Source organism: Leucoraja erinacea, unplaced genomic scaffold (genome assembly GCF_028641065.1).
Source record: "Leucoraja erinacea ecotype New England unplaced genomic scaffold, Leri_hhj_1 Leri_78S, whole genome shotgun sequence".
NCBI lineage: Eukaryota > Metazoa > Chordata > Chondrichthyes > Rajiformes > Rajidae > Leucoraja > Leucoraja erinaceus.
The window spans coordinates 150,001-173,264 of NW_026576718.1; the positions used below are offsets into that span (position 1 = coordinate 150,001).

Consider the following 23,264-nt stretch of genomic DNA (forward strand, 5'->3'; position numbering starts at 1 on the left):
AACCGGCATCGGCAGTTCCTTCCCACATAAATGAATGATAGATATGCGAATAAAATATAGTTTCATACTTTTGTGAATACCGGAGATGTGAATTCTCCCCGTTCTTTGCGGCGGGACATGTTTATATCCTGGTTCATTCCTGACACACTTCAGTAGCGCCGTTTGCTTCTCCATCCGATGTGTGTGTGTGTGTGTGTGTGTGTGGTGTGTGTGTGGTGGGGTGTGTGTGTGTGTGTGTGTGTGTGTGTGTGTGTGTGTGTGTGTGTGTGTGTGGTGTGTGTGTGTGTGTGTGTGTGTGTGTGTGTGTGTGTGTGTGTGTGTGTGAGTGTGTGTGTGTGTGTGTGTGTGTGTGTGTGTGTGTTAGTCTGAAGAAGGGTCTCGACCCGAAACGTCACCCATTCCTTCTCTATAGAGATGCTGCATGTTCCGCTGAGTTACTCCAACATTTTGAGTCTACATTTTCTATTTATCTCCCTTTCTCTCTCTCTCCCTGTCTCTGTCTCTCTTGTTTACATTCTCCCTCTCTCTCTCCCTCTCTCTCTCTCTCTCTCTCCCTCTCTGTCTCTCTCTCTCTCTCTCTCTCTCTCTCTCTCTCTCTCTCTCTCTCTCTCTCTCTCTCTCTCTCTCTCTCTCTCTCTCTCTGTCTCTCTCTTTCTCTCTCTCTCTCTCTCTCTCTCTCTCTCTCTCTCTCTCTCTCTCTCTCTCTCCCTGTCTCTCTCTCTCTCTCTCTCTCTCTCTCTCTCTCTCTCTCCCTCTCTCTCTCTCTCTCTCTCTCTCTCTCTCTCTCTCTCTCTCTCTCTCTCTCTCTCTCTCTCTCTCTCTCTCTCTCTCTCTCTCTCTCTCTCTCTCTGCCTCTCTCTCTCTCTCTCTCTCTCTCTCTCTCTCTCTCTCTCTTCTCTCTCTCTCTCTCTCTCTTCTCTCTCTCTCTCTGTCTCTCTCTCTCTCTCTCTCTCTCTCTCTCTCTCTCTCTCTCTCTCTCTCTCTCTCTATCTGTCTCTCCCTGTCTCTCTCTCTCTCTCTCTCTCTCTCTCTCTCTCTCTCCCTCTCCCTCTCTCTCTCTCTCTCTCTCTCTCTCTCTCTCTCTCTCTCTCTCTCTCTCTCTCTCTCTCTCTCTCTCTCTCTCTCTCTCTCTCTCTCTCTCTCTGTCTCTCCCTCTCTCTCTCTCTCTCTCTCTCTCTCTCTCTCTCTCTCTCTCTCTCTCTCTCTCTCTCTCTCTCTCTCTCTGTCTCTCTCTCTCTCTCTCTCTCTCTCTCTCTCTCTCCCTCTCTCTCTCTCTCTGCCTCTCTCTCTCTCTCTCTCTCTCTCTCTCTCTCTCTCTCTCTCTCTCTTCTCTCTCTCTCTCTCTCTGTCTCTCTCTCTCTCTCTCTCTCTCTCTCTCTCTGTCTCTCTCTCTGTCTCTCTCTCTCTCTCTCTCTCTATCTGCTCTCTCTCTCTCTCTCTCTCCCCCTCTCTCTCTGTCTGCCTCTCTCGCCTCTCTCAGCCTGCCTGTAGCATATGAAGCCGGCGCTGCAGGATGAGAGACCTCATCTAACGCTGACTTCGTACAGCCGGCCCGGACGACATGAAACCATTTTTCAATAAAGAATAATCTAAAATCCACATTTAAGAACAAAAAGCCACGAAATTAAAGTCAGAATTCGTTGGTTTATTTGTGGGGGTAAATATTGACGAGGATTTGGGGGGAATTCGTCCAAGGAAACGGGGAGTGAGAGGGGATTGAACCGGGATTAGTCAGAACCCGGGGAATCGCGCCGGCAAGATTATACATTCCACAGCCCCCTGTCGCCGCTGCTCGCCGCTCCTCGCCATTCCTCGCCGCTCCTCGCCGCTCCTCGCCGCTCCTCGCCATTCCTCGCCGCTCCTCGCCGCTCCTCGCAGCTCCTCGCCACTTCATCACGGACAAACGAATCCACCCTTAATATCTAATTTAATATTTTTTATAACGAGTATTTCGTTCATTTTTCTGGTCAAATAGTGACGACGACCAACCTTGCACAGGTAGATAAAAATGCTGGAGAAACTCTGCAGGTCAGGCAGCATCTATGGAGCGAAGTAAATAGGCGACCCTTCTTCACAGGGTCCCGACCAGAAATTATTCTTCAATAGGAATTCGTCACCGATTCCATCGCTCCATCCAGCTGTATAGGGCTCTGGTGAGACCACATCTGGAGTATTGTGTACAGTTTTGGTCTCCTAATTTGAGGAAGGACATCCATGTGATTGAGGCAGTGCAGCGTAGGTTCACGAGATTGATCCCTGGGATGGCGGGACTGTCATATGAGGAAAGATTGAAAAGACTAGTCTTGTATTCACTGGAGTTTAGAAGGATGAGGGGGTATCTTATAGAAACATATAACATTCTAAAAGGACTGGACACGCTAGATGCAGGAAAAATGTTCCCAATGTTGGGCGAGTCCAGAACCAGGGGCCACACACAGTCTTAGAATAAAGGAGAGGCCATTTAAGACTGAGGTGAGAAAAAACTTTTTCACCCAGAGAGTTGTGAATTTGTGGAATTCCCTGCCACAGAGGGCAGTGGAGGCCAAGTCACTGGATGGATTTAAGAGAGAGTTAGATAGAGCTCTAGGGGCTGGTGGAGTCAAGGGATATGGGGAGAAGGCAGGCACGGGTTATTGATAGGGGACGATCAGCCATGATCACAATGAATGGCTCGAAGGGCCGAATGGCCTCCTCCTGCACCTATTTTCTACGTTTCTATGTTTCCATAGAAGGGTCTCATATGCAAAGAAAACCAGGGATGGCGGGACTGTCATATGCTGAGAGAATGAAGCAGCTGGGCTTGTACACTCTGGAGTTTAGAAGGATGAGAGGGTATCTCATTGAAACATTTAAGATTATTAAGGGCTTGGACACGCTAGAGACAGGAAACATGTTCCCGATGTTGGGGGAGTCCAGAACCAGGGGCCACAGTTTAAGAATAAAGAGTAAGCCATTTAGAACAGAGACGAGGAAACACTTTTTTCTCACAGAGAGTGGTGAGTCTGTGGAATTCTCTGCCTCAGCGGCGGTGGAGGCCGGTTCTCTGGATGCTTTCAAGAGAGAGCTAGATAGGGCTCTTAAAAATAGCGGAGTCAGGGGATATGCTCCTCACCCGCTGAGTTTCTCCAGCATTTTTGTCTACCTTAGATTTTTTCCCAGCATCTGCCGTTCCTTCTTAAACCTTACAGGGGTGTACACTTTCATGAGAGGAATATGTACACGAAAAGCTGGAGTAACTCAGCGGGACAGACAGCATCTCTGGAGAGAAGGGACAGGTGATGTTTCGGGTCGAGACCCTTCTTCAGACCCGCCTGAACGGGCTAGGTACACGGATAATGGGGCAGGTTTAGAGAGGGATGGGGCAAACGCGGGCAGGTGGGACTAGTGTAGATGGGACATGTTGGTCGGTGTGGGCAAGTTGGGCCGAAGGGCCTGTTTCCACGCTGTGTGACTCGCTAAGATATTTCTCCGTCATTCCCGAGTTGTCCCGTCTCTCGGCGAAACAAAACTCCCCGTCCTGGGGCTGGGTGCATGGAATATCTCCAGTAACCTCAGTAACTGCATCGCGACTTCAACCTTCATCTGGAATTGGAGGCATCACCCCGCGGTTGGTTTAGTTTAGTTTAGTTTACAGATACAGATACAGCGCGGAAACAGGCCCTTCGGCCCATCGAGCCCGGACCGACCAGCGACAATTTACACACTAGGGGGCAATTTACACCAATGCCAATTAACCTACAAACCCGCACGTCTTTGGAGCGTGGGAGGAAACCTGAGCACCCGGAGAAAACCCACGCGGTCACGGGGAGAACGTGCAAACTCCGTACAGACAGCACCCGTGGTCAGGATCGAACCCGGGTCTGGCGCTGTGGGGCAGCAACTCTACCGCTGCGCCACCCCTTGTATTTACAACTTTGGCAACATCTGTAACTTGAAGCCTCCCAAACCCCCTTTGGCGAAACAACCCCCCCCCCCACCCCTCCCACTTCCATTCTGAGAGAAGGGGCGGCTGGGCTTGTACACTCTGGAGTTTAGAAGGATGAGAGGGGATCTCATTGAAACATATAAGATTGTTAAGGGCTTGGACACGCTAGAGGCAGGAAACATGTTCCCGATGTTGGGGGAGTACAGAACCAGGGGCCACACACACAGTTTAAGAATAAGGGGTAAGCCATTTAGAACGGAGACGAGGAAACACTTTTTCTCACAGAGAGTTGTGAGTCTGTGGAATTCTCTGCCTGATACTTTCTCTGGATGCTTTCAAGAGAGAGCTAGATAGGGCTCTTAAAGATAGCGGAGTCAGGGGATACGGGGAGAAGGCAGGAACGGGGTACTGATTGGGGATGATCAGCCATGATCACAGTGAATGGCGGTGCTGGCTCGAAGGGCCGAATGGCCTACTCCTGCATCTATTGTCTATTGTCTGTTCTGGGCTCCTCCGCTGCCCAGGGCAACATGGAGGGACAGTGTCTCATCATCTTCTTGGGTAGTTTATAAGCCAACGGTGACGTCATGCCCCTTATCCCCTCTCATTCCCGTAAATATCCATCCCATCCCGGTGTAGAGTGACAACAGCGTGGAAACAGGCCCTTCGGCCCAACTTGCCCACACTGGCCAACATGTCCCAGCTACACTAGTCCCACCTGCCCGCGTTTGGTCCATATCCTTCCAAATCTGCCCTATCCATGTACCTGTCTAACTGTTTCTTAAATGTTGGGATAGTCCCAGCCTCGACTATCTCCTCTGGCAGCTTGTTCCATCCACAGATTCCTGTGAATTTTTTTCCATTGATTTTAAACCTGTGTCCTCTGGTCCTCGATTCCCCTACTCTGGGCAAGAGACTCTGTGCATCTACCCGATCTATTCCTCTCATGATTTTATACCCCTCTATAAGATCACCCCTCATCCTCCTGCGCTCCATTGAATAGAGACCCAGCCGACTCAACCTCTCCCTGTAGCTCACACCCTCTAGTCCTGGCAACATCCTCGTGAATCTTCCCTGCAGCCAGGTTTGTAGATGATTGGCCCTCTGTAAATTGCCCCCTCATGTGTCGGGAGAGGATGGGAAAGTGGGATAGCATGGGACTCGTGTGACCGGGTGATCGATGGTCGGCACGGACTGGTTGGGCTGAAGGGCCTGTTCCAAGGCTGCATTTCTCTACTATCTCCACAGCCCATCGAGTCTACTCCGCCATTCAATCACCAGGAGGATCTTCTTTAGTCAGAGGGTGGTGAATCTGTGGAATTCTTTGTCACAGAAGGCTGTGGAGGCCAGGTCGGTGGATATATTTAAGGCAGAGATGGATAGATTCTTGATCAGTACGGGGTGTCAGGGGTTATGGGGAGAAGGCAGGAGAATGGGGTTCGGAGGGAGAGATAGATCAGCCATGATTGAATGGCGGAGTGGACACGATGGGCCGAATGGCCGAATTGGACTCCTATAACTTGTGAACTGGTGGCCTGACAAAATGTTAATTTTATTCGAAGTGACTGCAACACGACCAGCTGAAACCGTTTATGTATCTGCTTGTGCTGTTATCAGGCAACTGAACCATCCTACCACAACCAGAGAGCGGTCCTGAACTACTATCCACCACATTGGAGACCCTCGGGCTATCTTTGATCGGATATTACTGACTTTACCTTGCACTAAACGTTATTCCCATATCACTGTATACGGCTGGATTGGAATCATGTGTTGTCTTTCCGCTGACTGGGCAACACAAAATGTTCACTGTACCTCGTTACACGTGACAGCAAACTAAACTCTTAGACAGACACAACATGCTGGAGTAATTCAGCGGGACAGGCAGCTTCTCTGGAGAGAGGGAAAGGGTGACGTTTCGGATCGAGACCCTTCTTCAGACCTGAAACGTCACCCATTCCTTCTCTCCAGAGATGCTGCCTGTCCCGCTGAGCTACTCCAGCCTATCTTCGGTGTAAACCAGCATCTGCAGTTCCTTCCTACACGAGTAGTGTTACTGTATTCCTGCGGTGTTCCTCTGTTTACCTGATGTCACCTGCCCCACAGCCAACAATGGACCATTGTGGGCTCCAAATCTCTTTAATCTTTATCGTTTTCTTGCGCATCTTACATTCATTTCTCCTACGTACCGTCTATATCTCTCCTCTCCCCTGACTCTGAGTCTGAAGAAGGGTTTCAATCCGAAACGCCACCCCTTCCTTCTCTCCACAGATGCTGCCTGACCCGCTCAGTTACTCCAGCACTCTGTGAAACGTCACCTATCCATGTTCGCCACAGATGCTGCCTGACCCACCGAGTTACTCCAGCACTCTGTGAAACGTCACCTATCCATGTTCTCCACAGATGCTGCCTGACCCGCTGAGTTACTCCAGCACTCTGTGAAACGTCACCTATCCATGTTCTACACAGATGCTGCCTGACCCGCTGTTACTCCAGAACTCTGTGTAAACCAGCATCTGCAGTTCCTTCTATGTCCCCTAATTTGAGGAAGGACATTCTTGCTATTGAGGGAGTGCAGCGCAGGTTCACCAGGTTAATTCCCGGGATGGCGGGACTGTCATATGCTGAGAGAATGGAGCGGCTGGGCTTGTACACTCTGGAGTTTAGAAGGATGAGAGGGTATCTCATTGAAACATATAAGATTGTTAAGGGTTTGGACACGCTAGAGGCAGGAAACATGTTCCCGATGTTGGGGGAAGTCCAGAACCAGGGGCCACAGTTTAAGAATAAGGGGTAAGCCATTTAGAACGGAGATGAGGAAACACTTTTTCTCACAGAGAGTGGTGAGTCTGTGGAATTCTCTGCCGCTGGAGGCCGGTTCTCTGGATACTTTCAAGAGAGAGCTAGACAGGGCTCTTAAAGATAGCGGAGTCAGGGGATATGGGGAGAAGGCAGGAACTGGGTACTGATTGGGGATGATCAGCCGTGATCACATTGAATGGCGGTGCTGGCTCGAAGGGCCGAATGGCCTACTCCTGCACCTATTGTGTATTTCTATGCCAATACACGTCTTGCTCCAGTTAGATGTCGTGGCCTCAGTCGTGTGGCCTTCAGCTGGTCCCGGGGGATGTCTCTCTCTCTCTGACTCACCCGTGTCCGAGTGGCTCCATCACTGACGTGAGTCCATGTGTAATGCATGGGTCACCGCCAACGTCAGACGGCAACGACAAGCGGGGACTGAGACCTCCACTCACCCCCGGCCTGCCACCGACTGAAGAAGGGTCTCGACCCGAAACGTCACCCGTCCCTTCTCTCCACAGATGCTGCCTGTCCCGCTGGGTTACTCCAGCACTTTGTGCCTTATCTTCGGTTTAAACCAGCATGTGCAGTTCCTTTGCCGCACTCCGACTGGGTTGTCACAGCGGGTAGAGTTGCTGCCTCACAGCGCCGGAGACCCGGGTTCGATCCCGCCCACGGGTGCTGTCTGTACGGAGTTTGCACGTTCTCTCCCCGTGACCTGCGTGGGTTTTCTCCGGGTGCTCCGGTTTCCTCCCACACTCCAAAGACGTGCAGGTTTGTCAGTTAATTGGCTTAGTGTAAATGTGTAAATTGTCCCTAGTGTGTGCAGGATAGTATTGGTGTGCGGGAATCACTGGTCGGCCAGACTCGATGGGCCGAAGGGCCTGTTTCCGTGCTGTATCTCTAAACTAAACTAAACTGGACTCAGCTTTGGAGAGGGTGCAGAGGAAGTCCACTGGAATGATGCCTGATTTACTGTGTTTTAGGTGTAAGGAGGTTCGAAACACGATCTATTCAATAGGCAATAGACAATAGGTGCAGGAGTAGGCCATTCAGTCCTTCAGGCCAGCACCTCCATTCAATGTGATCATGGCTGATCATCCCCAATCAGTACCCCGTTCCTGCCTTCTCCCCATATCCCCCCACTCCGCTATCTTTAAGAGCCCTATCTAGCTCTCTCTTGAACCCCTGACACCCGTACTAATCAAGAATCTATCTATCTCTGCCATAAACACATCCACTGACTTGGCCTCCACAGCACGTCTGTGGCAACAAATTCCACAGATTCACCACCCACTGACTAAATAAATTCCTCCTCATTTCCTTCCGAAAGGAACATCCTCTAATTCTGAGGCTGTGCCCTCTGGTCCTAGACTCTCCCACCAGTGGAAACATCCTCTCCACATCCACTCTATCCAGGCCTTTCACTATTCGGGAAGTTTCAATGAGGTCCCCCCCTCATTCTTCTAAACTCCAGCGACACAGGCCCAGTGCCGACAAACGCTCATCATATGATACGATACAACTGTATTTATCTCAGGAGGAAAATTGATCTGCCAACAGTCATAAAACTCAACTGAAAATATAGTGACGTGTGGAAAGGGTTGGGGATTTGGGGGGGGTCTGTCTCAGTCTACCCCAGGACAGAAGGGGGAGGGGTTGTACAGGGAAGAAGGATCAGCTGTGGCGTTCTGTGTGTTGTATCGCCATGATAATCATGGCTGATCATCAACTGTATCTGCCCGTGAAAATCTCCTCCTAGATGTCAACTAGATAGACACAGAACTGCTGGAGTAACTCAGCGGTCAGAGATTCAGCACTCTCTGTGTGAGAACATGGATAGGTGGACGTTTTGGGTGTGGTAACTCCCCAACATGTCTTCCCACTTTCCAACCCCTTTTTTGTTAGTTTAGAGATACAATCATGAAAATAAACCAGGCCCTTCGGCCCACCGAGTCCATGCCAACCAGCGTTCCTAGCACTATCCTACACGCTTGGCACAATTTACAGAGGCTAATTAACCTACATCCCAAAGACATGTAATTGCCCCGTGATCAGTAGCTCCCAGTGTGTAGGGAGTGGATGAGAGAATGGGATCATTAGTTCTATTGGTGTGAACGGGTCGGCATGGACTCAGTGGGCTGAAGGGCCTGTGTCCGTGCTGTATCTCTAAAAAACAAGTTGATCCCTTGGCAATAGGTGCAGGAGTAGGCCATTTGGCCCTTCGAGCCAGCACTGCCATTCAATGTGATCATGGCTGATCATCCCCAATCAGTACCCCGTTCCTGCCTTCTCCCCCATATCCCCTGACTCCACTATCTTTAAGAGCCCTATCTAGCTCTCTCTTGAAAGCATCCAGAGAACCGGCCTCCATCGCCCTCTGGGGCAGAGAATTCCACAAACTCACAACTCTCTGTTTTTCCTCGTCTCCGTTCTAAATGGCTTACCCCTTATTCTTAAACTGTGGCCCCTGGTTCTGGACTCCCCCAACATCGGGAACATGTTTCCTGCCTCTAGCGTGTCCAAGCCCTTAATAATCTTATATGTTTCAATAAGATACCCTCTCATCCTTCTAAACTCCAGAGTGTACAAGCCCAGCCGCCCCATTCTCTCAACATATGACAGTCCCGCCATCCCGGGAATTAACCTGGTGAACCTACGCTGCACTCCCTCAATAGCAAGAATGTCCTTCCTCAAATGTGGAGACCCCCAAAACTGCACACAATACTCCAGGTGTGGTCTCATTAGGGCTCTGTACAACTGCAGAAGGACCTCTTTGCTCCTATACTCAACTCCTCTTGTTATGAAGGCCAACATGCCATTCACTTTCTTCACTGCCTGCTGTACCTGCACACCTGGTCCTTGTGGTTATGGCCATGCTGAGCAAACTATCTACTGTCAGAGTTGAACAAGGGTCTTGACCCAAAACCTATCCATGTCCTCCCTAGATGCTGCCTGACCCACTGAATTACTCCGGCACCTTGGGTCATTTTCTTTGTAAACCAGCATCTGCAGTTCCTTGTTTCCCCAGCTGCCCACGTTTGGCCCATATCCCGCTCCTGTCCGTCAATCTGTCCAAATGCCTTTTAAACGTTATGGTAGTACCCGACTCAATGACTGATAGCCTCCTTAGCCCAACTGGTACCAGCCCGGCTCGGTGGCGCAGCGGGTAGAGCTGCTGCTTCACGGCACCAGAGACATTGGTTGGAAACTGACTATGGGTGCTGTCTGTGTGGAGTTTGCATGTTCTCCCTGTAACCCGCGTGAGTTTTCTCCACTTTCCTCCCACATCCCAAAGACGTGCGTGTTTGTGGGTTCATTGGCCCGAGGGTGTAAGGAGTGGATGAGAAAGTTGGATAACATGGAACCAGTATGAACGGGTGATCGCTGGTCGGCATGAACTCGGTGGGCCGAAGGGCCTGTTTCCATGCTGTATCTCTAAACCAAAAGTTGAGGAGAAGTATGCACAGGTCACGAATGGAAAAAAACATAGAAACATAGACAACAGGTGCAGGAGTAGGCCATTCGGCCCTTCGAACCAGCACCGCCATTCAATGTGATCATGGCTGATCATCCACAATCAGTACCCCGTTCCTGCCTTCTCCCCATATCCCTTGATTCCGTTAGCCCCAAGAGCTAAATCTAACTCTCTCTTCAAAACATCCAGTGAATTGGCCTCTACTGCCTTCTGTGGCAGAGAATTCCACAGACTCACAACTCTCTGGGTGAAAAAGTTTTTCCTCATCTCAGTCCTAAATGGCCGACCCCTTATTCTTAAACTGTGTGACCCCTGGTTCTGGACTCCCCCCAACATAGGGAACATGTTTCCTGCATCTAGCGTGTCCAAACCCTTAAGAATTTTACATGTCTCTATAAGATCCCCTCTCATCCTTCTGAATTCCAGTGAATACAAGCCCAGTCGACCCATTCTTTCATTACATGTCAACCCAGGAATTAACCTGGTGAACCTACGCTGCACTCCCTCAATAGCAAGAATGTCCTTCCTAAAACTAGCAGACCAAAACTGCACATGATAGATTCTTGATGAGTGCGGGTGTCAAGGATTATGGGGAGAAGGCAGGAGATTGGGGTTAGATAGATCAGCCATGATTGAATGGCAGAATAGACTTGATGGGCTGAATGACCTTATTTCAGTTCAGTTTAGTTTAGACAAACAGGCCCTTCGGCCCACCGAGTCCATGCCGACCAGCGATCCCCGCACATTACCCAACACGCACTACACCAATATGGGTCAAACACGGGCAGGTGGGACTAGTGTAGCTGGGTCTGAAGAAGGATTTCCTATCTCCTTCGCTCCATAGATGCTGCTGCACCCGCTGAGTTTCTCCAGCATTTTTCTGTAGCTGGGACATGTTGGCCGGTGTGGGCAAGTTGGGCCGAAGGGCCTGTTTCCATGTTGTATCAATCTATGAAGGATGGGAGGGTATCTCATTGAAACATATAAGATTGTTAAGGTTTTGGACACACTAGAGGCAGGAAACATGTTCCCGATGTTGGGGGAGTCCAGAACCAGGGCCACACAGTTTAAGAATAAGGGGTAAGCCATTTAGAACGGAGACGAGGAAACATTTTTTCTCACAGAGAGTTGTGAGTCTGTGGAATTCTCTGCCTCAGGTGGAGGCAGGTGCGTTCAAGAGAGAGCTAGATAGGGCTCTTAAAAATAGTGGAGTCAGGGGATATGGGGAGAAGGCAGGAACGGGGTACTGATTGGAGATGATCAGCCTTGATCACATTGAATGGCGGTGCTGGCTCGAAGGGCCGAATGGCCTCCTCCTGCACCTATTGTCTATTGTCTATTGTCTATGACTCTATGAATCGATGACTCTATGACGCTGATTTCTTCTGCCCCCCCCACCCCCCAGTTCCGTACAAGTTTTTCACGGACCACGCCGGGATCAACGAGAAGCGGAAACAGCGTCGGATCCGTACCACGTTCACCAGCTTGCAGCTGAAAGATCTGGAGAGGGTGTTCTCCGAGACCCACTACCCCGACATCTACACCCGCGAGGAACTGGCCCTGAAGATAGACCTGACCGAGGCTCGTGTGCAGGTACAGCTGTGCGGACCCTCCCCTCTGCTCATCCCCCCTTCCCACTGCTCATCCCCCACCCCCTCCCCGCGTGACCCAGAAGGATGAAGGATGAGAGGGGATCTCATTGAAACATATAAGATTATTAAGGGTTTGGACACACTAGATGCAGGAAACATGTTCCCGATGTTGGGGGAGTCCAGAACCAGGGGCCACAGTTTAAGAATAAGGGGTAAGCCGTTTAGAACGGAGACGAGGAAACACTTTTTCTCACAGAGAGTTGTGAGTCTGTGGAATTCTCTGCCTCGGTCGAGGGCGGTGGAGGCCGGTTCTCTGGATACTTTCAAGAGAGAGCTAGATAGGGCTCTTAAAGATAGTGGAGTCGGGGGATATGGGGAGAAGGCAGGAACGGGGTACTGATTGGGGATGATCAGCCATGATCACATTGAATGGCGGTGCTGGCTCGAAGGGCCGAATGGCCTACTCCTGCACCTGTTGTCTGTTGACTATTGTAGTGGCAGCATGCGGTACACTCAACATCACGGCCTGGGGCATTGAGGGATACACAGATCATCGGTGGTCTCTTGAAACGAGTATGACTGCCCTCTATATGGAGGACACCCGTGCGTGACTTTGTTTAACGTGGGGAGACTGGTGCACAGACACCCACCCCACGGTCCTTGACAGATCTGGGTCAGGATCCAGTGGCATGGAGTCCAAGACGACCGGAGACCCTTTTCTGCTGCAGCCTTCATCCGCCTTCCCAGCCGTTGTGACGTTAGCTCCACTAAGGTCAGCCATCGTCCTCCGCCTGTTCCACCGCTGAGGTCTTGGTTGGATTGGCTCTTTGTCAGAGACCTCCCCCTCGACATTACCGCCATGGGTGGCCCTACCAGGAGCATAGCTCCAGACGGCATCGCTCTCAGGATCTCAGGACCACACGAGCTTCTCCACCACGACAAGGTGACAATCCACGGGGAAGATACATAGAAACATAGACAATAGGTGCAGGAGTAGGCCATTCGGTCCATCGAGCCAGCACCGCCATTCAATGACTGATCATCCACAATCAGTACCCCGTTCCTGCCTTCTCCCCATATCCCTTGATTCCGCTATCCCAAAGAGCTACATCTCTCTCTTGAAAACATCCAGTGAATTGGCCTCCACTGCCTACTGAGTCCGAGAATTCCACAGACTCACCACTCTCTGGGTGAAGAAGTGTTTCCTCATCTCCGTTCTAAATGGCTTACCCCTTATTCTTAAACTGTGGACCCTCATAGCCCCATAATCCCCTTTATACAACTGTAACACCGACACCTCCGATCTACCCTTCTCCCTCTCCAATTGTAGATTTAAACCTGACCATATTATGGTTAGAAACATAGAAACATAGAAATTAGGTGCAGGAGTAGGGCATTCGGCCCTTCGAGCCTGCACCGCCATTCAATATGATCATGGCTGATCAACTAACTCAGTATCCCGTACCTGCCTTCTCTCCATACCCTCTGATCCCCTTGGCCACAAGGGCCACATCTAACTCCCTCTTAAATATAGCCAATGAACTGGCCTCAACTACCCTCTGTGGCAGAGAGTTCCAGAGATTCACCACTCTCTGTGTGAAAAAAGTTCTCCTCATCTCGGTTTTAAAGGATTTCCCCCTTATCCTTAAGCTGTGACCCCTTGTCCTGGTCACTGCCTCCTAATGGCTCATTAACCTCGAGGTCCTTTATCAAATCCGGTTCATTACATAACACTAAACCCAGAATTGCCTTCTCCCTGGTTGCCTCCAATACAAGCTGCTCTAAGAATCCATCATGAAGGCACTCTACAAAGTCCCTTTCTTGGGGTCCAGTACCAACCTGATTTTCCCAGTCTACCTGCATGTTGAAATCTCCCATAACAACCACAGCATTACCTTTGCTACATGACAATTTTAACTCCTGATTCAACTTGCACCCTATGTCCAGGCTACTGTTTGGGGGCCTGTAGATAAGTCCCATTAAAGTATTTTTACCCTTACAATTCCTTAGTTCTATCCATACTGACTCCACATCTCCTGTTGCAATGTCACCCCTTGCAAGGGACTGAATTTCATTCCTCACCAACAGAGCTACCCCACCCCCTCTGCCCACCTGTCTGTCTTTTCGATAGGAGGTATATATACCCTTGGATATTCAGTTCCCAGCCCTGGCCCTCTTGCATCCATGTCTCTGTAATTCCCACAACATCGTACTTGCCAGTTTCTAACTGAGCCTCAAGCTCGTCCACTTTATTCCTTATACTCCGTGCATCCATATACAACACTTTGACCTCCGTATTCACCTCCCCCCTCGAACCGCTCGCAATTGGCCCGGACCTTACTCTCTTAGCCCTTCTCCAACTTTCCTTCCATTTCGAGAATCTTTTGTAATTTTTCCTGTACTCACTTCCCCTTCAGCTCCATCTTTAGACTCCCAATTTGTCAATCCCTCCCCCCCACTATTTAGTTTAACCCCACACGTGTAGCCCTAGCAAACCTCCCTGCCAGAATGTCAGTCCCCCTCCAGTTAAGGTGTAACCCGTCCCTTTTGTACAGGTCACCCCTACCCCAGAAGAGATCCCAGTGGTCTATAAATCTAAATCCTTGCTCCCTGCTCCTGCCCCTCAGCCACACATTCAGATCCCCTATCTCCCTGTTCCTGTCCTCACTAGCACCAGGTACTGGAAGCAATCCAGAGATAACCCGAGAAGTCCGGCATGTCAGTCTTCTTCCCAACTCTCTGAACTCACGTTGGAGAACCTCCTTCCTCCTCTTCCCGATGTCGTTTGTGCCCACGTGCACAACTACTGCCGGCTGTTCTCTCGAGGATGTTCTGAATTTGGCTCGTGACATCCTGAACCCTGGCACCAGGGAGGCAACAGACCATCCTCGCTTCCCGTCTGCCGTTACAGAATCTCCAGTCCGCTCCTCCGACAATGGAGTCACCCACCACTAGGACTCTGCCTGATGTTGGTCTCACCGGTCGAGTCCTATCTCCAGGATTGGACCCACCGACGTGCCCACAGCTCGTACTGAAAACATGGTCTCCCGGGACAGTTCCCAAGAGGGCGTACCTGTTTCCATTAGGCTCAGCCACCTGGGTCTCCTGCACTCCACGGCTACCACCCCTTCTCTCCGTCTGCTTCTCCCCAGCGTGTATCCTCAGCGTGACCACCTCTCGTTTTCCCGGATGCCCCTGAGGACATCCAGCTGCTTCTCCAGTGTCCCCAACACATTAGTTGGTTCAGGAGCTGCACCAGGACACAATGTCCGCAGGTGTGGTCTCCAGAACCAGCAGCGGTCTCCCTGACTTCCCACATCCTGCAGGAAACACACTTCACCAACTTGCCCGCCAGTTCTTCAGTGGACAAAAAATAAAATCACAAATTTCAAATCAGGTGTAGCATCTTCGCCGAAGACCCTCGAGCCAAAGACTCGCTCTTTACTCACCGACTCACCTCCCCTCAACAAGACCACTCCCTCAGAGCAACCCTCTCATTTTATTTGCTGTTCAATGAACTCATTTACAAATTTAGTTACCAGTTTTTAAATGACCCGTTCCTGAAAACTCACCAAGGCATTAACTTCTGCAGCCAATCCCTGCACTCTCTTCGAAGGGCCGAATGGCCTACTCCTGCGCTTATTGTCTATCGTCTCTCCTTCACCTGCCGTTCCACTGTGATGTAATGCTGAGGCTCTATAAGGCGCTGGTCAGGCCCCATTTGGAATATTGTGAGCCATTTTGGGCCCCATATCTGAGGAAGGATGTGCCGGCTCTGGAGAGGGTCCAGAGGAGGTTTACAAGAATGATCCCAGGAATGAGTGGGTTAGCATATGATGAGCGTTTGTCGGCACTGGGCCTGTACTCGCTGGAGTTTAGAAGGTTGAGGGAGGACCTCATTGAAACGTACAGAATAATGAAAGGCTTGGATAGAGTGGATGTGGAGAGGATGTTTCCACTAGTGGGAGAGTCTAGGACCAGAGGGCACAGCCTCAGAATTAGAGGTCATGGTACACCAGTCATTGAAGGTAGGCACGCAGGTGCAGCAGGCAGTAAAGAAAGTGAATGGTATGTTAGCATTCATTGCAAAAGGATTTGCGTATAAGAGCAGGGAGGTTCTACTGCAGTTGTGCAGGGTCTTGGTGAGACCACACCTGGAGTATTGCGTACAGTTTTGGTCTCCTAATCTGAGAAAGGACATTCTTGCCATGGAGGCAGTAGGTTCACCAGACTGATTCTTGGGATGCCAGGACTTTCATTTGAAGAAAGACTGGATAGAGACCGGCTTGTACTCGCTGAAGAATTTAGAAAGATTGAGGGGGGATCTTATAGAAACTTACAAAATTCTTAAGGGGTTGGACAGGCTAGATGCAGGAAGATTGTTCCCGATGTTGGGGAAGTCCAGAAGAAGGGGTCACAGTTTAAGGATAAGGGTTTTAGGACCGAGATGAGAAAAACTGTTTTTACACAGAGAGTGGTGAATCTGTGGAATTCTCCGCCACAGAAGGTAGTTGAGGCCACAGTTCATTGGCTATATTTAAGAGGGAGTTTAGATGTGGCCCTTGTGGCTAAAGGGATCGGGGGGTATGGAGAGAAGGCAGGTACAGGATACTGAGTTGGACGATCAGCCATGATCATATTGAATGGCGGTGCAGGCTCGAAGGGCCGAATGGACTACACCTACTTTCTATGTTTCTATGAGAGGAATAGATCGGGCAGAGTCTCTTGCCCAGAGTAGGTGAATCGAGGACCAGAGGACATATAGGTTTAAGATGAGAGGGAAAAAATGTAATCGTAACCTGAGGGGTAACGTTTTTCACACAAAGGGTGGTGGGTGTATGGAACGTGCTGCTGGGGGAGGTAGTTGTGGCTGGGACTATCGTAACATTTAAGAAACAGTTAGACAGATACATGGATTGGACATGTTTGGAGGGATATGGGCCAAACGCAGGCAGGTGGGACTAGTGTAGATGGGGCATGTTGGTCGGTGTGGGCAAGCTGGGCCGAAGGGCCTGTTTCCACACTGAAGCTTGTTTATACAACTACAGAAAGACATGATACAGCTCTATAGGATGCAATTGGGGTATTGTGTGCAGTTCTGGTCGCCCCCATCAGGAAGCGTGTGGTAGGTGCAGAGGAGGTTTACCAGATCGCTCCCAGGATTAGTTGCATTAGAGGGAGAGATTGGACAGACTTGGATTGTTTTCTCTGGACAATAGACAACAGGTGCAGGAGTTGGCCATTCGGCCCTTTGGGCCAGCACCGCCATTCAATGTGATCATCCACAATCAGTACCCCGTTCCTGCCTTCTCCCCATATCCCCTGACTCCGCTATCTTTAAGAGCCCTATCTAGCTCTCTCTTGAAAGTATCCAGAGAACCGGCCTCCGAGGCAGAGAATTCCACAGACTCACCACTCTCTGTGAGAAAAAGTGTTTCCTCATCTACGTTCTAAATGGCTTACCCCTTATTCTTAAACTGTGGCCCCTGGTTCTGGACTCCCCCAACATCAGGAACATGTTTCCTGCCTCTAGCGTGTCCAAACACTTAACCATCTTATATGTTTCAATAAGAATCCTCTCATCCTTCGAAATTTCAGTGAATACAAGTCCAGCCGCTCCATTCTCTCAGCATATGACAGTCCCGCCATCCCGGGAATTAACCTTGCAAACCTACGCTGCACTTCCTCAATAGCAAGAATATCCTTCCTCAAATTAGGGGACCAAAACTGCACACGATACTCCAGGTGTGGTCTCACTAGGGCCCTGTACAACTGCAGAAGGACCTCTTTGCTCCTATACTTGAACGCTTGAGGGTTCGAGTTGACCTGAGAGAAGTGTGTACAATTAAGAGAGACATAGATAGGGTAGACAGTCAGAAGCTTTTACCCAAAATGTTACTTCCACCTTTTACTCCACAACCTATTACTCCCTATACTCGCTGGAGTTTAGAAGGTTGAGGGGGGACCTCATTGAAACTTACAGAATAGTGAAAGGCCTGGATAGAGTGGATGTGGAGAGGATGTTTCCACTAGTGGGAGAGTCTAGGACCAGAGGGCACAGCCTCAAAATTAAAGTGCGCTTTTAGAAAGGAGGTGAGGAGGAACTTCTTTAGTCAGAGGGTGGTGAATCTGTGGAACTCATTGCCACAGACGGCTGTGGAGGCCAAGTCAGTGGATAGTTTTAAGGCAGAGATAGACAGATTCTTGATTAGAACGGGTGTCAAGGGTTATGGGGAGAAGGCAGGAGAATGGGGTTAGGAGGCATGATTGAATGACGGAGTGGACTCGATGGGCCGAATGGCCTAATTCTACTCCTATAACTTGTGATCTTCTGAAAATTGAAATGTCACAAACTCTAGGGTACAGTTTTGATATCAGATGTGCGAGGCAGGTTTATTTTTTACACGGAGGGTGGTGGGTGCCTGGAAAGCGCTGCCAGGGGTGGTGGTGGAGGCAGTGGAGATAGTGGTGTTTAAGAGGCGTTTGGATAGGTGCGTGGATATGCGGGGAATGGAGGGATATGGATCACGTGCAGGCACAGGAGATAGTTTAAGTTGGCACGGACATTGTGGGCTGAAGGGCCAGTTCTTGCTTGTAACAGGACCACAGGCAAACAGGCAAACACAGGCTATACGTTAAATTCTATAGGAGAGACAGGGCAAAATACAAGACACTAGTGCTAAAGACAATTAGAAAACCAAGCACGAGGTGGTCTGTCATGTTCCGTTGGCGGGTGTTTAAGAAGGAACTGCAGATGCTGGAGAAATCGAAGGCAGACAAAAATGCTGGAGGAACTCAGCGGGTGAGGCAGCATCTACGGACTGAAGGAATAGGTGACGTTTCGGGTCGAGACCCTTCTTCAGACTGTTGCTGAGGGAGGATAAAGGCTGCGTGGGTCGGCTCAAGAACCTAGTGGGTGTAATGAGGAAACACTTTTCCACCCAGAGAGTTGTGAGTCTGGGGAATTCTCTGCCACAGGAGGCAGTGGAGGCCGATTCTCAGGATGTTTTCAAGAGAGAGTTAGATTTAGCTCGCCAGGCTAACGGAGGCAGGGGATATGGGGAGAAGGCAGGATTGGGGATGATCAGCCATGATCACATTGAATGGCGGTGCTGGCTCGAAGGGCCGAATGGTCTAACTCCTGCACCTGTTGTCTATGTTGTTATGAAAGTATCTGTTCCTGAACCTGGGGGTGCGGGAACTCAGGCTTCTGTACGTCCCGCCCGACGGTAGGGCGCGGCCCGGATGGCAGACGTCCTTGATGGTCGTTGCCGCCATGTTGAAGCAGCGGCTGGTGTCGATGGCGGGGGAGGGCAGCTCCCGTGACGGACTGGGCAGAGCCGACCGCTCTAGGTCACCAACCCTTACAGTCTTGACAACAGTTTAGTCTAGTTTAGAGATACAGCGCGGAAACAGGCCCTTCGGCCCACCGAGTCCGTGCCGACCAGCGACCCCCGCACACTTACACTATCCTAAACACACACACACACACACACTAGGGACAATTTTATACCAGGCCAATTAACCGACAAACCTGCACGTCTTTGGAGAGTGGGAGGAAACCGAAGATCTTGGAGAAAAACCCATGCAGGTCACGGGGAGAACGTGCAAACTCCGTAAAGACAGCACCTGTTGTCGGGATCGAACCCGGGTCTCTGGCGCTGTGCCACCGTGCCGCTCTTTGCAGAGGGTTGGCAGGCAGAGACAGGAAGCAAGAGGATGGTGTCTCTTGTTTAGGGTGGCACGGTGGCTCACAGCGCCAGAGACCCAGGTTCGATCCTGACTACGGGCGCTGTCTGTACGGAGTTTGCACGTTCTCCCCGTGACCTGCGTGGGTTTTCTCCGGGTGCTCCGGTTTCCTCCCACACTCCAAAGACGTATCGGTTTGTGGGTTAATTGGCTTCAGTTAAAATTGTAAATTGTCCCTACAGTGTGTGTAGAATAACATTATTGTGCAGGGATCGCTGGTCTTGGGGTGGAACATACAGAATAATGAAGGGCCTGGATAGAGTGGATGTGGAGAGGATGTTTCCACTAGTGGGAGAGTCTCGAGAACCAGAGGTCACAGCCTCAGAATTAAAGGGTGTTAGGAAGTTGCTTTAGACAGATAAGAAGGTATTTATTTATTTATTCAGAGGGTGGTGAATCTGTGGAACTCATTGCCACAGGTGGCTGTGGAGGCCAAGTCAGTGGATATTTTGAAGGTAGACAAAAGTGCTGGAGATACTCAGCGGGTGCAGCAGCATCTATGGAGCGAAGGAAATAGGCAACGTTTCGGGCCGAAACCCTTCTTCAGACTGATTTTTAAGGCAGGGATTGAAAGATTTGTTGATTAGTACAGATGTCAGGAGAAGGCAGGGGAATGGGGTTGAGAGGGAAAGGTAGATCAGGCATGATTGAATGGCGGAGTAGGCTGGATGGGCCGAATGGCCAAATTCCGCTCCTAGAACTTGTGAAGTTATGAAGTTAAAGGCGCCGTTCCTTGTATCTGTCGACGTTCATCCCGAAAGCATTTTATCGTGATTCATCACAGCACGGTTTGGGAACGAATCCCACCAATAAATTGCAGGGAATTGTGGACGCAGCCCAGACTGTCGCACAAACCAACCTCCCTTCCATCGACTCCATCTACACCTCACGCAGCCTCGGCAAGGCCAGCAGCATCATCAAGGACCAGTCTCGCCCCCGGTCACTCCCTCTTCTCCCCCCTCCCATCGGGCAAGAGGTACAGAAGTGTGAAAACCAACGCACACCTCCAGATTCAGGGACAGTTTCTTCCCGGCTGTTATCAGGCAACTGAACCGTCCTACCACAACCAGAGAGCGGTCCTGAACTACTATCTACCTCATTGGAGACCCTCAGACTATCTTTGATCGGACTTTGCTGGCTTTACCTTGCACTAAACGTTATTCCCTTTATCCTGTATCTGTACAGTGTGGACGGCTCGATTGTAATCATGTATTGTCTTTCCGCTGACTGGTTAGCATGCAACAAAAGCTTTTCACTGTACATGTAACAATATACTAAACTGAACTCGGGATAGACAATAGACAAAAGGTCGTTCCTCAAATTAGGGGACCAAGACTGCACACAATACTCCAGGATGATGGGGCATTGTTCCTGCCGGGAATCTCGGAGCTCAGTTGTATCGGTCGCCACTCATCCCTTTCTTCCCAATGCCATTCCAGGTTTGGTTCCAGAACCGGCGAGCCAAGTTCAGGAAGCAGGAGCGAGCGGCGAGCTCCAAAGGCAGCGGAGGCAAGAAGGGGGACCTCCTGTCCGATGAGGAGGAGAGCAAAGAGGCCACGTGCATCGACCCGGACAGCACGGCCAACCCGGCCTGCACCCCGCCCTCTGCACCGCCAACCGCCCCCCTCCCCGCTGGCCCTGTCTCCAGCACCAGCCCACACCCCCTCAGCCTGCCCAGTCCCAACGGCCCCATGAAGGGCCCGGTGTGGAGCAGTGCGGAGATACTCAAGGCACAGGCCTGGCAGGCCAGCGACAATGTGGCTGGGCCATTCGCAGGGGTGCTCTCCACCCTCCACAGAAAGACCAATGCTCTCAAGCCCAACCTGTTCTAGAGACAGAGGGGAGAGAGAGGAGAGAGAGAGGGGAGAGAGATGGGGGGAGGAGAGAGAGGGGAAGAGAGAGAGAGAGAGAGGGGGGGGAGAGAGAGGGAGTGAGAGAGAGAGAGAGAGAGGTGAGAAATAGGGAGAGAGAGAGAGATAGGGAGAGAGAGACGGGGAGAGAGGGAAGGAGGGGGGGAGAGGGGAGAGAGAGAGGGGGAGAGAGGGGGAGAGAGAGAGAGGGAGAGAGAGGGGAGAGAGAGAGGGAGAGAGAGAGGGGGGGAGGGAGGAGAGGGGAGAGAGAGAGGGGGGAGGGGGAGGGAGAGGGGAGAGGGGGAGAGAAGAGAAGAGAGAGAGAAGAGAGGGGAGAGAGGGAGGGGGAGAGAGGGGAGAGAGAGAAGGGAGAGAGAGAGAAGGGAGAGAGGGGACGGGAGAGAGAGAGAGAGAGAGGGGGGAGAGAGAGAGAGGAGAGGGGGGGAGAGGGGAGAGATGGAGGGGGGGGGGGGAGAGAGAGGAGAGGGGAGGAGAGGAGGAGATAGAGAGGGGACAGTGGAAGGAGTGAGGGAGGGGGGGAAGATAGGGAGAAAGAGGAAGAGAGGGGGAGAGTGTGATGGAGAGGTAGGGGGAGAGAGAGAAGGGAGAGGGAAAGGAGAGAGGGGGGAGAGAGACAGGGGAGTGAGAGAAAGAGAGGGAGAGAGAGAGAGACCCAAAGCACAGAACCTGCCACTTGCTTGCTCCACCCCAAATCTACCATCCCCTTGTTTAAGATCACCATGGTCCATGCCCGGAATGACACCCTGTCCCCCCTCCCTGAACTCTCCCTCCTATGGCCCCGCTTTCTCCCACTAGGCCATTCGGCCCATCAAGTCCACTCTGCCATTCATTCGTGGCTGATCTATCTCTCCCTCTCAACCCCATTCTCCTGCCTTCTCCCCATAACCCCTGACACCCGTACTAATCAAGAATCTATCTATCTATCTCTCCCTGAGTTAAATATATCCACTGACGTGGCCTCCACCGCCGTCTGTGGCAAAGAATCCCACAGATTCACCGCCCTCTGACTAAAGAGATTCCTCCTCGTCTCCTTCCTGAAGGAGCGTCCTTTAATTCTGCGGATTGGTACACGGGCCATTGTGTCTCAGTCCCTCTCTCTCGGGGTAGGTATCTGTACAGTGACAGATGCATTGTTTCGAGCGGTAGGGACAATGGCAGGTCTCCAAGCCTGTCCACGTTAGGATCATTTCTTTGATTGTCCCATTCCAGAAACGTGTTAGATCAATATCGTCTCCATACGTGAAGCGTGTACATAAGGTGGCGGAACTGTTGACAATACTGCCTGAACGCCTGTATGTGTGATTAGAAGAGTTAAACATTCTTCCAACTTCCAAAGAATTGGTAAGGCTTGTCACCAAATTATTTATTTTTTATGTTGAAGACTGACCTCTCGAGTTGGAAATGTTCTGGGCCAAGCAAAGCAGATTTGTATGGGCCATGTCGTCCGTGTCGTTCCGCTGAACACCTCCACTCAGTCCGCCTCAACCAACCTGATCTCCCGGCTGCCAAACACTTCAACTCCCCCTCCCATTCCCAATCCGACCTTTCTGTCCTGGGCCTCCTCCACTGTCAGAGTGAGGCCCAGCGCAAATTGGAGGAGCAGCACCTCATATTTTGGGTAGTTTACACCCCAGTGGTATGAACATTGACTTCTCCAATTTCAGGTAGTCCCTCCTTCCCCTCCCCTTCCCAGCTCTCCCACTGTCTCCACCTCTTCCTTTCTTCTTCCCGCCCCCCCCATCCCCTCATCAGTCTGAAGAAGGGTCTCGACATTAAACGTCACCCATTCCTTCACTCCATAGATGCTGCCTCACCCGCTGAGTTCCTCCAGCATTTGTGTCTACCTTCGA

At 50.9% G+C, this 23,264-nt stretch overlaps 1 protein-coding gene across 1 annotated transcript in view; it reads left to right on the forward strand.

Annotated features, from left to right (window-relative positions):
• Nucleotides 1-21,375, forward strand: part of phox2a (paired like homeobox 2A) — a 23,625-nt gene extending 2,250 nt beyond the window's left edge. The window contains exons 2-3 of the mRNA XM_055631528.1: nucleotides 11,608-11,795; nucleotides 20,983-21,375. Coding sequence (XP_055487503.1) covers nucleotides 11,608-11,795; nucleotides 20,983-21,375 — 581 coding nt within the window. The remainder of the gene's footprint in view (nucleotides 1-11,607; nucleotides 11,796-20,982) is intronic.
• Nucleotides 21,376-23,264: the final 1,889 nt, after the last annotated feature.